The 18,308-nt window shown below is 38.8% G+C and overlaps 1 protein-coding gene across 1 annotated transcript in view; it reads right to left on the bottom strand.

Moving 5' to 3' along the window:
- Positions 1–18,308, bottom strand: part of LOC124159270 (galanin receptor 2a-like) — an 86,907-nt gene that overhangs the window by 23,600 nt on the left and 44,999 nt on the right. The window contains exon 2 of the mRNA XM_046534967.1: positions 732–917. Coding sequence (XP_046390923.1) covers positions 732–917 — 186 coding nt within the window. The remainder of the gene's footprint in view (positions 1–731; positions 918–18,308) is intronic.

Raw genomic sequence — 18,308 nt, 5'->3', positions numbered from 1 at the left:
CATTTCAAGCGCAACACTCCGTCCGTCGGATGGGACGTTAAGTCGTGGTCCCCTTGGCGCCTTTCGTTAATTCCGACGCCGGGTTTCTTTCCACCCTTCTTTAATTTCCCTTCCCTGATGGTGTAAATGACGTCAGCTGTCGGTCGCCTCCTCCAAATATCATACCGGCGTGCTGGAGAATATGTTACTAAGGGGGAGTGTGGTATCCTTGTCTATAACCTTGTCTATATCCTTGTCTGCAGGAGGAGGTGGCGGCGGGGTAAAGTCCTCGCCTGCCAACCCGAAGGTCGCGGGTTCGAGTCCCGCCTGGGTAAATTACCCCTATCCAGGGCATGGATGTTTGTGATTGTTAAACGTTATCAACCCCGATGTAAAGGCCAAACAGTGCTGTTTTCGGTGGTGTGTGAAATTTAAAAAAAAAAAAAAAAAAATATATTGGCCTCTGTTGATTGGGTCCTCGGTTCATTTCTCGGGTTAAGCCTTTGGAAATTTGTGTACCCCTAATTAAAATCCTCGTACGGCGAGGGGGCCAAGGAAACGAAATGCGCCTAACCATCGTAAAGTGGCAACGTTAGGAACTATGGGAACTATTGTTCGGACATGCATTCACACTGCTAGTTCTGCCGTTAGGACGATCGCTGAGACATCGCAATATAAACGGGACACTACTTTTCATCCATTAATGCTTATTTTAAATTCCATCAAGAGCACTACATAATTGGAGGGCTCACCTTTCCAGCGTGATGGCGGACAGGTTGAGTACGGAGGATGCGGCCGAGACCACTTCCACGTAAGAGGCCAACTTGCAAAGGGATCCGCCATCTCCCCACGCGTTCACGAAATACTGCAGCGTCTCCATGGGCACGCAGAAGACCAGCAGGAGAAGATCGGCCAGCGCCAGGCTCACGAGGAATATGCTGCCAAGCGAAAAAAATAATTAATGGGAGATAAGGGTTTTCACATAAGGGTCATGCGAAGTCAGAGGCGGATCGGTTAGACATTTCGGGAAGAATAATAATTTATTTACTTCCAAAATTTTTATTGTACTTACTGGTAAAAGTAAAGGAGATTTAGGTGGTCTCCAAGGTCATATGACCCGAATTGTGTCACCAGCAAGTAAAAAATGTAGGCCACAAAAATAAACGTATAAACTATTATATAAGTAGTACAACAAGGAAATAACATCAAATTAAATGTTCAATTTTTTATTTCGAAAAAAGCTAGTCTATGACAAGTTTTTACGCTTTACAAGTTGTTACAGGTGGATGGGTTGTACCAACAGGATATCATTTACGATTTTCGTTTCCAAATCTAAAGTAGATCAAATGCCTTCTATATGGATTTGAATGTACCCTGACATTAGCCGCATTGTGTTAAGTGTTGGTCGTCGGCCCTTCCTTAATAGAGCTGGCGCAGAAGCAGAGAGCAAGGGCGGGCTTAGTACCTGCTTCATATCCACTCGAGAAGTTGCATTGTCCAATTTGACTCCGAATTTTATTTTTAAGTTGGCCATTTTGCTTTCCTCGTGCTGACTTTCCTATCCGTTTCTTTCCGTAACTCCCACACGTTTACACCACCTATTTTGCGCATCTAAGAGTACGTAAGATTTCCCTTAAGCCTGAATCACACCATCATTTTTTCCATCCCTTTCGAGGGAAAGCTCCAGCTATCGCTCCAATGATGTCGGAAAAAATACCGTTTCACGCGATCATTTTCCGTGATGGCTCGAGGGATGGGAATCCCATCCTTTTTTCCACCACGCGGGACTTCCCTTTCATGGTCGCTGAAACCATCGCCGGCACCGACCTTCAGCACTCGCCAATCAGATCGCACGGCCGCTAACAGCGATTGTGACGCCACGCGTGATTTTTAATTGAACGAAAGTTGTAAAGAAGGAAAGTGACGGAATAAGCGATGGAAAAAGGGACGTTGGGAATGACCGTGAGAAAGCAGAAAATGATAGGTCGGGCGATCACTTTTTTGGTCCCTGAAAACCTATCGATTGAGCTATAGGGACCGAAAACATTATTCTATGATTCGGGATTTAGACTGTAGGGCGAGTAGTTGAGGAAACGACTTCGGTTCCTCTGTTCCATTGCGTTCAGAGGCCGTTCAACGAACTTTTCGCCCCGGGCGGAACTTTTTATGGGGACGAGCTTCATGGGTTCCCGACATGAATACGTATTTGTGCCGTTCTGAAAGAATAAATATACTTGATTCCGACTGTACAACTACGTCACACTTTTTTCCTGGACGCCAACTTTTTATGAAACTTTTTTTTTAAGTCTTCCAAGGCGTAAGATATTCAACAAGTATGTCAGTTGTCTACGTCATCCCTTTTCTTTATTTTATCTTGTTCTCGTAGAACGTTTGAGCACAAATTCTTTCGTTAAAATTAGTCTAGCTAAAATGTGGATGTAAGATTCCAAGGGGTAGAAGTGATTATTGTTCGCGAAGAGTTCGGTAAAGTTAACTGTTAGAAGAAATACACAAAACTTGGTTGCCAAGGGATACGAGCATGGGCGTACCCAGTAGGGGTCTTCAGGGGGCACCTCCCCCCCCCCCCCCCTAGATGCAAAAGTAAATTTAGATCAAAATGAAAATTTGAACAAACTTATTTTTATCTAAAAAAAATTGATGTGAGTGTAAAAAATATAACTAAAATAAAAATATTTTTGTGAAAATAATTTTTAAAACTAATAAAGCGCTGATGTGATTGCCTGGAAATTTTTGTTTCCTTAACCGTTCGTTGTTACGACTTGAGCGACCACGGCTTGCCCCCTCTAGTTTTGATCCTGGGTACGCCATTGGATACGAGTGAGTCTGTGTTCTTTTATGACATCGAGTGGAAAATCAAATTCACTGCTAAATATCTAATCGATCTCCTTTGTTTTCTTAACCTTATTTCTGTACCTAACTGTTTATAAAAAAGAAATTAATTTTACCTCTCGGCTTCTCACCCATTCAAATAATAGTTACCTTTTAGTAGGCGCGCTGCTAGGGATTGAGGATAGGGGAGGTTTTAGGCGTAACTAATACTGAGGGGTCTGGGGGATATGTAATACCAGCCATGGTAAGCGGGAGGTGTGGGTGTCCTCCCCCGGAAAATTTTTAAGATAAATGGTTCAAAATGGTGACTTTTTCGGATTTCTGAGGGATATTTTATTAATCCTTACGCTAATCTATGAGAAAAATATATCCTATAAAGTTAAATGGATTAAATTTAAATATTTCTCTAAGCCCCGGGGGGGGGGGGGGGGAGTAGGGTTTATCCCCCTACCCCCCTCGCTGCGCCACTGCCTTATAGCACAGCGAGCATGTTTTGCGCTTTTCTCATCTTGATGATACTTAAGTTATGACCAAATTACCTTAAATAGGTCAAAAATACTTTCCTGCACATTCTGCTTATAACTTCTCAACGTATTTATTCCTCGACTAACACTGGATTCATGCCTGAGATATTCCTCTCAAAGCTTGGGTATTTCATCAATCAAAAACTTTTATAATGTTTGGGAGGAATTGATCGAAAAATTAAACTTGATTTTGGAAGAAGAGTTAACAGCATTTGATCTAATTTGGACGTTTGAACTCATGCAATTGCTTCCGTCCAAAAATAGTTTGCCAATTATAAAATTAAAATCATTTTTGCCTTAGAGAAATGTTAAATCTTTGTCATTTTTCGTGCTTAAGTCTCTATTTTTTATTGAAAATTAAAATTTTAGATAAATGATAAGAGTAATGAAGACAGTTAGAGTTGACACCTGTTGAGTTGAATAAACGATGTGTCAACGATTGTCCTTCCCATAGTTTTGTATTGCTCTCCAATACAAATTTGGTCCATGTCAGCCCCGACTAACCTAAAATCCCTTGATTGCGTCCCCCACTTCTTTGCCAAAATAGTTAGGCATAGAGTCCACTTTAACGCAATATGTCCTCTAATGCTGTATTTTCTTCTCTTTCCTTGTCTAATCTGCAGAATCCCAGACTTAAACGGACATCAACTTTCCACACAATATCTTGAACTCGACTTTTGACTGCCCTGAACTCCGTTGAATTTTAGAATACCGACTCGTTCCACCCGCTCGCTCTCCCTACTCCATCTGCCTATTCCAAGAATTTCCCTGACCAAGCGCTCACCTTTATATCGCCTCTCCTCCCTTCTAAATTCGCTCCCTCCTTCCATAGATCCTTTTTACCTGTCACGCAAAAAATTCACCGCACAAGCTCTGACCCATATGTCTGCCAATTGAATGTTATACTTTCCCTACTGGTTAATTCTTTGTTTGTTTTCATGTTGTTGTTGTATTGTGTCAAATTCATGTCATCGTTAAAAATTTCACTGTAAATTGGCGTCACGGCTGTATGTGAAAAATACTCAAATAAATAAATCGTCGTTATCGCTCCCAGCAGCAGGACAAAATTACAGAAAAAGGAGTCAACAACGGATGAATCATCACCAAAAGCTTTAAGTATAACAAATTTCGATAAAACAGAAAACTGAAAATGAAGAGTAAAAGTACTTAATCAATTTTCTCGTGCTTTCATTCCATCCTGAGCATTTGCTCAAGGTCTTCTGATTTAGGCGTCCTGGTTCAAATCGGCGCGAGTCCCAAAAAAAAATCCTCTCGTTACGAATTGTCTCAGGTAATGGAATTGATCCCTCTAACTCTGAATGTGTGAATGTTGTATACGGGCAATTCCATTTGTGACGGAATTACCTCTAAAGAAAACTATGCAATAGGATAATTCGATTAAAAAATAGAAAATACAAAAAATTGTGAAACTTCTAACTGTGAATGGTCAAAAACAATTATGAAGGTGATGTTCATATACAGAAACAAAATTAATTATCAAAATACCATTTGAATGTGCCCAATTTTAATATGTTACGGAATTACTGCCACGTCAACCTCCTAAGTGTAATGATTTCAAGCATTTTCAAAACCCTGTGAATCGAAGCATAATTTAAAAACTTTTATGCGGCTCTGAATAATGTTTCAAATACTGATTTAATAAAATTCAATCATTTTCCTGTTGATTTATCAAGATAAAATATTTCCATCTTAATATTAAATTTTGGAGAAAAAGTTGACATTTTCTTGGAAATGCCCATACCTTTGGCTTATTACGAGATAAGCTGTAGCCTTAATTCAGATATCTTCGATTCATACGATTATTGTCGTAATATTTTCGTATTTAAATGTGTCGATGAAGCTTAATTAAATAAAGAAAAAGTGAATAAGGCGGTTGAAGCTATGGACCTGATAAATAGAGTCGTTCTCGGAGAAGAATATAGATAGAGTGATTTTGTGATGAAGTCTTTAATTCACACATTATGAGGCAGAACAATCCGTACCGTGACATTACAGTTATATTCAATGAACGAAGGAAGAGGTAATTTTTTCGCTACAAATGTGATTTACAATATTTCATTGAATCTACTGCAGTTGGAACTGCATACTTTCGATTTGGTGAAAGAGGCCATTTCTGAGGGATAAATCTCATTAATTTAACATTATGGTGGATGGATGCTAATTTAATTTTCTTCAGCGCCCGGTTTAATACGAAAATAATCCCTTTCACCCCATAAATACAGATAAATTAACTTCAACGGAGCGATAAGCTATGTCTCGGTCCGAATATTAAAATTTAACGTTAGTTTTCTTTTCCTTTATTTAAGCAACGAATGGACCTAAAAAAACTTCTCGCCTTTCCGAGAATAGCCCAATTATTGACTACAATTGCCACACTTCCCTTTTGTCTGGTTCTCTGTAGGAATCACTCCGGAAAACATCCGTTCGGGTCGAATCGTCCCGAAGTTTATTTTTCTCTCTCCTCCCGATATACTTCTCTTCTCACCCTCCGACCGCGTTAGGATATTTGTGGGATTGTATTCGGAAATTTTTATCGCATTCGCGATGGGAAACGTCGAATGGCTGCGGCTGTGGTTGAATGGTCACTTCCGGTCTAATCGGACTCCGCGCCCGCACGAACACCTTCCCATTCGACTGAAAAATACACCTCCCGGTTTCCCCCAACCAAGCCACACAGCACCTTAGCAACTCCCGCCGGGATGAAGACACACATCTGTCACCTGGACAACTCGCCCCATGAAACGTCGTTAAAAAGTCGTTCCGTAAGTTTAACGAGAACCATAAGGTTGTTATTTTTTTATGGCGCCCACGTGGTCCGCGAGGAGTGAATATCGGCATCTAATTTTGCGTTTTTCCCGCGCGAGGCTTACATCTGGTCCGCGGAGCAGTAATAAAATCCCTGCCCCGTCCCCTCCTCTTTCCTACAACACTGTTCATCACACTATCGCCGCGTCCTGCTTTCCTTTTCCTGTCCAGACTAAATGCAAGAAGATACCTCTAGGCGGGAGAGTATGTAAAGGGGCACCGAGGGAGCATGTCCCCTCGAAAACGAGGAAAGTAAAGGACTAATTAAATCTGAATTAAGTCTGAATAGGGTAGTTTCCTTCATCAAAGAAAACTAAATGCATTGATTGCTATTTCTTACCCACCATTAGTGTATTCATATTATACAAATTATTTGGTTTTATAAATCCCAGTGTAGACGAATGGCAACGGTCAATTTTAACCGCATTTGATAAAGGCCAGATTAGCGCCCATGCGATGCCACTCCACGCGACGTCACAGGGACCTAGTTTCTGTACGAGTAGATAGTACGAGGATAGGAGTGGACATCGTCTGAGATTACCAATGCAAGCATGAGGCACAGAGCTCAGGGAAACATGTCTTAATAATCACCTATTAAAACTGCCTAAGGTCGGAAAGTTTTCTTCGTTTGATATGGTATTAATAATCCTTATTTAAGCCAAGCGCTACCTGCTAGCAATCTGCGTCGTATCAGCGCTTAAGCATCGCCCCAAGGTCACCTCACAAGGCGGCAGGGGGAATCAGAAATATGTCACACGGACTTTCCCCATCATTCCTACTTGGCCGTCGCGTTTTCGCGCGCTTGAAAATTTTCAATTTATATTTAATCGCGAAAAAAAGATATGGTCATTTAAAAATCTAAAAGCGTGAAATACGTACTCCAGGAGTAATAATTTTTCGATTTAGACAATAAAAAAATAATAGGAAACCACCCTATTTGTTGAAGAAGAGAGATTATTGGCTTCTGCGCGTGCGACCGAGGTTTCGATGGCAAAATTCAATATCACGTGATGCATTTGATGGGTCTGATTGGTTGATTCCGACGATTGAGGACGAAATGTAAATCAAAAGCATGTAAAAAAAGATCTGATGCTTTCCCCACGCATGCTGGTAGTGAAGGCTGTTCGGTTGCTCCACTGGGTAATCTCCTTCATGGCTGCGGACGTTTCGGGGTACGAGTCTTGCTCCATCCTCAGGGGTGAATGCAACTAGGTACTCCTCACGTCACTTTCACCTCGATTTCATAGACTGGAGTATCACAGTGGCGATTATTCTTTTGCATGCATACTATGACATTTGAATAAATGCCATATCTGGTAATTGCTGTGTAGACAATGTTTTGGTGAGGTGTTTCCTTTGGCAATTGAAGCAGAAACTCATCGATCAGGAAGGAGGCAACCACTATACACACTTCAGACAATAGGCCGCCTCGCTGCCTTGTATTGTATTGTCATGCGATTTTTTACTATGGTATTAGTACGAGTACATTGTAGTGCACTGTAATTGATGTAATCAGGGTGTCAACCAACTTCACACGGAATGCAAGGTGGAAAATTAAAATTTACGATATTCCTCTCGCATCACGTTCTGAATTTTGTTTAAAAAAATTCTCGAAAATTGCTAACTTTACTCTCTTCGCTATGTTCTGAAGACGTTTTTTAAGGTAACGACGAAGCTTACTATTGTCTAATATGGAATCGAATTTATAATTAAGTAAATTTCTATGTGCTCATATGAGGACTCATGTCTATTGGAGGAATAAATGAAAATTAAAACTTAGGTCGATTTTTCATGGATAATAAACTGGCATAATGTGCCTTATGACATAATAATCAAGAAAAAAGTTTATCTTAGGCTCCTAAATCACTGTTTTCTGAGTTATTGACAAAATAATGATGTACTTAGTATAAGTCTAGGAATGATGAATTTGAAAGAAAATAGCCCAAGCAGCCTGAAAATGTGTTTCTAAAAAACATTAACTCTCAATTTTTAATGTTTGCCTTCTATTTTAATTATGATTGGTGTGGTGGTAACTACTGAATTAGGTACATCCCATATGAACTCAATACTTTGAAGCGGTATATGCAAAACATCTAGTACAATGTGCCTTGGTACAATGCCATGGGAATTCAGGATCATAGAGAGCATAATAGTCTGAACAGTGGCCCGAAAAGATTAAGGTCTCTGGTTCGATTTCCAGTCCAGAAAATTTTTTCCCCATGGTAATTCTGTTGACATTTGTAATTTTCAGTTGTGTTTTGTCTCTGTTGGTTGGTTACCAAGATTGTTTATTGATCTGTATTTGTTAACAATCCTTATGTGTGTGAAGTTAAAATACGGTACTACTAAAACTTTTAAAATATGAAGAGTTATTGCATTTAATTCATTTACAACTACCAGTGCTTTCCAATAAAATACCAACAGAGGTTATGGGCCCAGCACTGGTAAATTATAAGAAGTAAGTGAAGTCTTCATAATGTCGTCTGACGCATCCGGTATATCGTCTCACATTAAGCCGTTGTGTGGGCGTGAAGGATATCCAACTTGGAAATTTAAGCTGAAGGCGTATTTAATAGATCAAAACTTGTGGCATGCTGTTGATGGATACCCAAATGATGATCATACTGATGCTGCTTCAAAGTCCAGGAAGGATGAGCGTGCCCTAGCTAAGATTTGTTTGTGCGTGGACGATTCCGCTATCATACATGTAAGAAGATGCAAAACAGCTGCTGAAGCATGGAAAGTTCTTGCCGATGCATATGAAGATTAGGGTTTTGCCCGGAGACTTAACCTTCAAAAGACTTTGTACCGGTTATCCCTCGGAGATTATACGTCCATTGAAGAGTACCTAACTGCCGTAATGGATACCGCTCAGAAGCTTGCTGATATTGGGAAGGAGATTCCTGATGAGGATTTAGTTGCTATTTTGCTTGGAGGTCTTCCTTCACATTACGACCCCCTAGTAATGGCACTCGAGAATTCAGGAGTTGAAGTAACGGTGAACATGGTGAAAACTAAACTCTTAAATGAAATGTCCAAAAATGATGGTGCAACTGAGACTGCATTTGCATCCAATGCGTCTCGAACTATTCCGAAGAAAAAGAAGTTCCCGAAACGCAACAACTCTCAAGATGGTATCGTCTGCTATGGATGCAACCAACCCGGCCATAAAAAACCAGACTGTCCAAACAAGACCAAGAAAACGGCACAGACATCGAGTTCAACCCACAAGCAGCTACACAAGAAACAATACACTTTATTCTCGGATTTAGGTGTTGGTGGTTGTGCTCAAAGCAATAAAAATGATTGGTTTGTGGATTCCGGGGCAACTGCCCATATGACTCCTCATAAAGATATTCTGTTCAATGTTAAAAGTAACTCTGGTTTGGAGATTGTGTGTGCTGATAAACGTAAGTTGCAGAGTGACAGTATAGGTGATGTCATGATTCACAAAAGTAATAACAACAACAGTATTAGTAGTATTTCTGAAGTTGTTCATGTGCCTAATCTTGCTACAAATCTTATATCTGTGTCAAAATGTGTTTCAAAAGGTTTTGTTGTAGTATTTACGAAAGAAGGTGCTAAATTTTTTCATGATAATGATTGTAGTATTTCAGGGAATGTTTTAATGACTGCTCTTCCCAGTAACGGGTTATATAAGATAGAGTCACAGGTATCAGAAAAGTCCCTGGCTGCTACAACTAACCCTTCTCAGCAAACTCTTTGGCATTGGAGGTTGGGACATCTCTGCCGCTATGGTATGAATCTACTGAGAAATGGATTAGCTGATGGAGTTGATTACGCCCCTGAGGAAAATAGAACTGTATGTACTGCATGTCTAGAAGGAAAACAGAGTCGAGAACCTTTTCTTAAAATCAAAAGTAAAAGGGCGACTAAATGCCTAGAGTTGATTCATTCTGACCTCTGTGGACCATTCAGTGTAAAATCATTAGAAGGAAATAAGTATTTACTTGTATTTATAGACGATTACTCTAGAATGATATTTACCTATTTCATTAAAACAAAAGATCAAGTTAGAGTAAAGTTTCAAGAGTTTAAAAACCTCATGGAAAAGCAAACTGGCCAGAAAATTAAAATTTTACGATCAGATAATGGTTCTGAGTATGTTAATAGGGAATTCTCAGATTATCTTAAGTCAGAAGGAATTATTCACCAGACTTCCATACCCCGTACTCCTCAGCAAAATGGTGTTGCTGAAAGGGGAAACAGAAGCATTGTGGAGAAGGCTCGTTCCATGTTGCATAGTGCCAGACTACCTAAGTCATTTTGGGAAGAAGCTGTGAGAACTGCTACGTATCTCAAGAATAAATCACCTCATAGATCCGTTACAGGAATGACTCCAGAAGAAAAATGGACAGGTGAGCGTCCCAACTTGACACACTTAAGAGTATTTGGCTGCCGAGCTTTTGTACATATTCCAAAGGAGGAACGCAAGAAGTGGGATAGCAAAAGCAAGGAACATATAATTGTAGGATATAGTGAGAATAAGAAAGCTTACAAATTTAGGGATCTTTCTAATTATATGAAGGTAGTCCATGCTAGAGATGTTGTGTTTTTAGAAAATAATTTTTCCGGTGAGAGCAGTACTGATGCTCAAATTCCTTTGGATTCTTACAATGAAAATGCAGATTCAACAAAAGATGAAGCTGCGGCTGCTGTTAAAATTCTTTTGGATTCTCCTTGTGAAAATGCAGACTCAACAGAAGATAAAGCTGGGACTAATGTTCAAGAAACTGCTAAGAGTCCTAGATATCCTCAAAGGGTACGTAACAAGAAACAATTTCCTGATCATGTTGTTTTACAAGCAAAAAATTTCTTTGACAAAGAACCTACCACATTTGAAGAGGCTATGCAAAGTGAAGACAAAGAGCATTGGATGAAAGCAATGATGGAGGAATTAGAGTGTCTTAGAAAAAATGAAACTTGGAAGCTAGTGCGAGTTGCAAATAAAAGTGTAATACCATGTAAATGGGTTTACAAATTGAAAAGAGACAATGGTGGTAAGATCATCAAGTACAAAGCTCGTTTAGTTGCTAAAGGTTTTGCTCAAACTCATGGTATAGACTTTGAAGAAACTTTTTCTCCGGTAGTCAGAGGTTCAACTATCCGTTTGCTGTTGGCTATGGCAGCAGAACTGAATCTTGATGTTGAACATCTGGATGTCGAAACTGCTTTTTTAAATGCCACTTTAGATGAAACCATCTATATGACACAACCAGAAGGTTTCATAGCTGTAGGTGAAGAGAAGAAGGTTTGTCTATTACAGAAGTCTATTTATGGACTCAAGCAGGCTAGTCGTGCTTGGAACAAAACAGTTCACAAGTTATTGTATGAGATAGGGTATATTAAATCAAAACATGAACCCTGTGTCTACTTTAAACATATTGGAACTAAAATAGTTATTATTACATTATATGTTGATGATTTCTTTATATTCTCCAATGATGAGAAAGAAAAGAAGAAATTGAAGGAAGAATTGAAGAAGAGATTTGTCATTAAGGATCTTGGCAAGATCAAACATGCCCTGGGAATGAATTTTACAAGAGATGAGAAGAGGGGAGTATTCAAGATAGACCAGAAACAATACATTAAAGATGCTTTAAAGAGTTTTGGCATGGAAGATTGTAAGATTGTTTCGACCCCAGTTGACGTTAGTCAAATGAAAGAGAAGGGTAAGGATATCATAGATGTCCCGTACCAGTCATTAATTGGAACTCTCATGTATCTCTCCGTCAACACGCGGCCAGATATTTCCTTCATTACTAGCTATCTCTCCCAGTTTAATAAGAAGCATACAGATATACACTGGAAGATGGCCAAGCGGGTACTTCGTTATCTAAAAGGTACTATGGAAATGGGACTCACATACAAATGCACTGGGAAGCCTATTTTTGGTTTTTCTGATGCAGATTTTGCAAATGATCTAAATGATAGGCATTCATACTCTGGATATGTTTTCACTTGTGCAGGTGGACCAGTCTCCTGGAGTAGTAGAAAACAAAAATGTGTTGCCCAATCGTCTTGTGAGGCAGAATATATTGCTCTTTCCGAGGCTACTAGAGAGGCTATTCATCTAAAACATCTTATTTCCGAATTATTTCAGGAACAAGAAATTATTACTATTTTTGAGGACAATCAGAGCGCTCTCAAGTTAGCAGAAAATCCTGTTTTCCATGATAGAATGAAGCATGTAGATGTGAAATACCATTTTGTTAGAGAACAAGTAGAAAACGGTAATATAAACGTAGATTTTCTCTCCACTGAGGAAATGACAGCTGACATACTTACCAAGGGCTTAAATCGTATAAAACATGAAAAATGTATGAGAGGTTTAGGCATGGTTTAAAAATAATTAAAAAAAAAAATTTGTAATTCATTTGATGGAAATGCTAAAGAGCTGTTTCAGCACATCTTCAATTACGGGGGGGTGTTGACATTTGTAATTTTCAGTTGTGTTTTGTCTCTGTTGGTTGGTTACCAAGATTGTTTATTGATCTGTATTTGTTAACAATCCTTATGTGTGTGAAGTTAAAATACGGTACTACTAAAACTTTTAAAATATGAAGAGTTATTGCATTTAATTCATTTACAACTACCAGTGCTTTCCAATAAAATACCAACAAATTCATGTATAAATAATCGCGAAAAATTTTCGCGCACTTTTTTAAATTGTACGTAAGCACACTTTCGCCCATACCATTCTATACCGTTACTTTTTAGCGATGTTTTCATGAAACGATATAGTCCTTAAAATCCTAAGATTTCGCGAACATTGAAAGGGAGGAAATCATCTAGAGAGACGACCGGAGAGGGACTTCTGGCCGAAGTCGTATGGAAATCAATACGACTCGAGCGCCATTGGTGGACGTGGGCGATGTTAGGTTTAGACCTGTCCGAATCGGTCCCTTTTCCTCATTAGGTCGTTATATCTTTGGCGACGGGCGGTGACGCGTGGGAAATTCTGAATTTTACGACATCCAGACTTTTCCGCCTCCCAGTTCAATGGATGAAATAAATCCAAGCTCTATTTTCCTCTCAGGTTGATTTCACTTGCCATCAAACAACAGGTGTTCATTCATTTTCTTCGAGCAAAAGCCTATGTTGTCGAAACTTTCTTTAGAATGAGATGCGAAAACTCTCGTATGTAATTGAAGGATTTAATTTTTGCTCTTTTGTACCATTTATGAATTTCAGGCTTAAATAGCCCCTTAGGTGACTAAAAAATGTCGATTCACAGTAAGGAAGAATTCACGGAAAGGAGGATCAGGCTCAATGATAAAATCCCATTTTTGATGAGTGTCCATTTTTTTTATTGTAAGGAGGCTTTAACCTGATGTACACGTGTTATTGTAATGGTTATTAGCGTAGGCAACTGATACTTCACGGCATCTGCGTCTCTGTTAAAGGGAAAGTGGAGAGAAATAGAGACTTACTTGTAAATCTATTCTTGACGGAGATTAAAAGGAAACCGCAGCTTACGGTCACATCCAACTGACGAAGTTTTGTATTTTAAGTACTGTCTAGGTGAACTAATGTCTACGGTGTCACGGATTCGGACTTAATTCGGAAAGTATGCGTGAATTCTCTTGTTTGACTCTGAGATCTCAAGATGCGCTATGAAGCCTTTAAATTAACCTTGTCAGTCGCGGATTTGGGGTGGGTTACAGGGGTCATTTAAAATTTAATTAAATATATGTTAAAATATTTCCTGGAGTTTAGGTCAACGTATATTATGCAAACATGTTGTAGCCAACGTTTATGTTTATTTAAAACCATCATCAGGGCTTAACTTTGTACATGTTTATTGATATTAACATGTATTAAACGAGGTCAAGATAAGAAGAAAAAAAATAATAATTTAATTAAAGTTCCCTTATTACATTTTAACATCACTGTGCTTGTCGTTACTGTAAATCTCTTCCAATGAATTATTTACACATTTTCTGTTGTATGTATATTTGATGATTGTTTTAAATTTCGAGTTAGCTATTTATTTTATCTCCATTGTTAAACTTCTTAAGAGTCTAAAATTCGACTGTTAACAAAAAAATTATATTTTAAACTTCATGATATTAATTATTAGGAATATTGATCCGTGAATGTGATACTTAACAGGAAATTAAAATTAAATACGTGAGAAAAGCACGGTAGTAGCCCTTCGGCTAAATCAACTCGGATTTCCCGTTTCGTTTACTTTTGTGAGGACCAGGGTCGGATTTAGATGAGAAGTGGTCCTGGACTATCTTTCACCTCCGATTCTTAAGTTTGTTAATCACATGAGATATAATGAAACACGTCATTACTGTAATATTTATATAGGTATCTTTGTGTGAAATGAAACATGTTGTGATTGATTACTATTTTTGAATTGATGACCGATGAAACACTAACCATCATAAAAAATTCTATTTAATTTTGATAAAAAATTTCTAATGCAAGCCCCATGTGATCTTGAGGCACTATGCTGAAGCATAGTTAGCCTATAGAAAATCACGGCCCTGGTCAGGATGCTGTTTTGGGTAAAATTATACCCCCACTGATGTGGCATCACGGTCCCTCAGGAACGGCCGCGTTAAAAAAAAATGAAACGATAAATGGCGTGGTTTCTCAAACTTTACATTTTTTCCCACTTCTTCGCGCGCTAAACGTATCTCCATTTCGGAATAACAGTTTTACCCTTGGCGCGTGTGATTGCCGAGACCTTTGAGAAGACTTAAAGGCATGCTCCTGCCAACGGAGCGCATTTCCCAGTTCAAATTGGCCGTTAATCATTTCAGTCCGTCCGTTGAGCGCATTCTTGGACCAGTTTCAAGACTTCGATCGTCACTTTTCGAAGTTGAATTACATCCTGAAATGCTCCAAAGCGCTCTAACTCCTCTCCTAACGACCTCCGACAGGAATTCCTACAACTCACGCGAAGCCGTAGAGAATCGTTTATGCAATGATTCAGTGATGCAACAGTGGACAAACGCGCTGAGTGTTGTATGGGTTGCAGCCGTTCCTTTGATGAAGCTGCAAATTCTTAGCTAATACAGTCAGGTATCACTCTTGGTCATCAAACACCATGGTTCATTATTTACCACGTATTAAGTGAGGCATCTGAAATTTCTATCGTGCATACTAATGTAGCCCGTTGTAAGGTTCACCTGTGTATTTAAAGGCACGACTAGGGTTTCGTAACGTAGTTACATCTTAAGGTCTACGTTACGAAACCCGGGTCGTGCCTATTTGAATACACAAGTGAACCTTAAAAAGTTTAATTCTTTTATTTCCAATATGGAGAGGTTTCACATAGTCAAGCCTGAAGTTATCAGTTGTAATGTAGCCCTATTTTTCGACTGGTTTGTGAAGGAATATTTTTTATCAATTGACTAATTTGCTTCGTTTTAACATCTGCACTTTGAAAGGCCCGCGCCTCCCTAATCTCACGTATTTTTACTTTTCCTGTACCCTATATACGGAGTCATTGGGTGTAAAAGATCAATTGTCTAAATTATTTCTCGGATATAGCCAGGGTGAGTTAATTGCGTCACTCTCTGCTCCCGTCCATAACATTATCGGCGCTATCACTGAATTACCCGCTTTCTATCAGCCCATCATCTGCGTATACTGACGCCAATAACTTTCCGAGCAGGCTCGCCTTCAGAGAATTTTCCCTTACTAGTCCGTGGATGAGTGCGGGCTATTTTGTTATTATGGATCGATGCGGACATTCATTTGTTAAAATCGGAAATCGTATGGAAAATTTTCGTCAGAGTTGAAGACCCCAATTCTGTACGCTATCGTTCACGTGAAAATCCAAATCTAGGGTTGAAGCACTTATATAGTGATGCATGCAACGCAGAGGGGACTGAATGACTCATTTTTCATGGCTCCATTAACGCGGGTAGATTCGTGATGAGTGGATTCTAAACCTCCATAAAAATTAGCGAGCAATCAATCGACCTTGAAGTATAGTCTATCATTTTAAGCGTGTTGATAGTATGATAACGGGGCACCAGAGGCTCTTTTTCAAGGTCGGCAAATCCTCTTTTGGTGGCTAAAATGTGACGGCACATAAGCATTGCGTATAAATATGCGTTTTTCCCTTGCGGGAAATGGCTTAGTTTGATAAGCTAGATTTCAAGGGAAATTTAATGCAAATCAAGTTTTACCCTCTTCATTTAATATTTCAAATTTTTATATAGTGATCCAATACTTTTGGAATTGCCTTATCAGTTTTTAGTCAAAATATTTAGAGTATCTGACCATGATTACTTCAAAGAGAGCCGAACATGTGAAAGTCAATTGAAAAAAGTAAATTGGAAAAGAATTAGTTCTTGCAAAAAATGGTTACCGGTCGATGCATTGAGATAGGTAGCATTCAATTAAAATACATTATTTACGCAATATAGGTATTTACCATTTCAAGTTAATGGATGGTTTTATGATATTTCATGGGCATTAAAGTTCAAATGATTCCCCTTTCAAATTTTCAATGGAGACGCAAGTTGTTCAGCGATTTATTTTTAGTAAAACTTTTTCGCGTGTTGGACTAAGGAAACTTTGTTTTTCTCAATAGTAGATTTATCCTTGTGAAGAAGTAGCTAAACACGTTTTCTGATTCGTAATGAAGGTAGAGCAGGAGCAATTTAAACGTACTGGTAGTCATTTTTTGAATTGAAATTTTATTGAAATATTTACTTTAATATGAAAGTTCTGTGTGAAATGGTGTTGACATAGAATTTTAGAATGCTACGCTGCCTAGTATTTTTTAGTTCATACGATCGTGAAAATTCTACAATAGTATCGGAAAAAAACTTTTTTAATCGTGGATTATTGAAAACATAATTCCCGTAAACTGAAAGTCAGTAAATTCCCGCATCTCTCAATTAAATTCATTCAAATCTCAACTTACTTAAGTTTCCACAGAGCAAAAATTATTTGCCTACTCCGGAAATTTGATCGAGGTAAATCATTATTTCTGTGAAATCATCGCCCTTTGAGTGCAATTGCAAGTGACTACGTGAAGCTTTGCTGTTGCTGATTATGATCATATATCCTTGAACCCTTCCCTATACCCTAAATTTTCCTTTTTGGATTATGACTTTCAATATTTTTACGGCATTAGAAATAGCAAACGTGTATTTTGGTACTTAATACGGAAAGTACGAAGTACGGAAATAATTTCAATTCGTAATCTGTTGAAATTAAAATTTTCTGTGGAACTATAGATAGTGTAATATTTGATATTCAAATACTGATGTTGATGTTTAATAAATAAAAGTTAATAAACGTTGTTAGGGAGTTATTGCTGAGAGGAGAGGGGGATTGTTGGGGAGAAAAAGAAAAGGTAAAGTTGACAAAAAAGAAAGCTGTAATTTGAAGAAAATTAAGAGGTTTTTGGAAAAAAATAATGGTCCGTCGCTACAGTAGTTATTTCCAAAAATCGGAGTGTGGTTTTTAATGATTATAGTTGGAGAAAGTGGTGTATAAAACTGTATAGAGTCTTCAGGATAAGCTTTTTTGTTTCTGATAATAAAATAAAGAGATTTTTGGAAAAAACAATGATCTGACGTTTCAATAGTTATTTCCAAAATTCGCAGCGTGATTCTAATTGAAGCATGATAAAGGTTGTATAGACCTGTATTGAGTCGTCTGCATAAGCTTTTTTTGTTTCTACGTCAATTTTACTCGCGTGTAAACCGCGAACGGATCAGAGTCCGCAGTCTCCGGACGCTCGAGTCACAATTCTCACGCGAAAACCAGACACTCCACACCCCAAGGGCAAACAGTTGAAGAAAGTCACGAGTGGCATCAACAACACGACTGCTGAGCGCGAGATGAGATGACGCTGCCGAGGGGAAGAGGGAGGCGGTATTTACTCCGCGCGTTGCTATGACGACGCGGTACGACACCGCCCGTGTAAGTATTCCCCGTGGTCGTCGCTTCGTTCTCGAACATCTGCAGCGCGTGGAACAGTGACTCGGTTAAAGCGATCTTCCCTATTTACAGACCGTGCACGGTGAGTCTCTTTGACTAGCGTGCACGCAGGCTTCCCTAACGTTTGTCTATTAGAACTCTCAGTTATCTATCTCGCGGAGTGTAGATTAAATGTCGGAGAATGGA

Source organism: Ischnura elegans, chromosome 5 (assembly GCF_921293095.1).
Source record: "Ischnura elegans chromosome 5, ioIscEleg1.1, whole genome shotgun sequence".
Classification (NCBI taxonomy): Eukaryota; Metazoa; Arthropoda; class Insecta; order Odonata; family Coenagrionidae; genus Ischnura; species Ischnura elegans.
The sequence above is the reverse complement of the archived record's forward strand: the minus strand, read 5'-3'. Positions and strand labels throughout refer to the sequence as shown.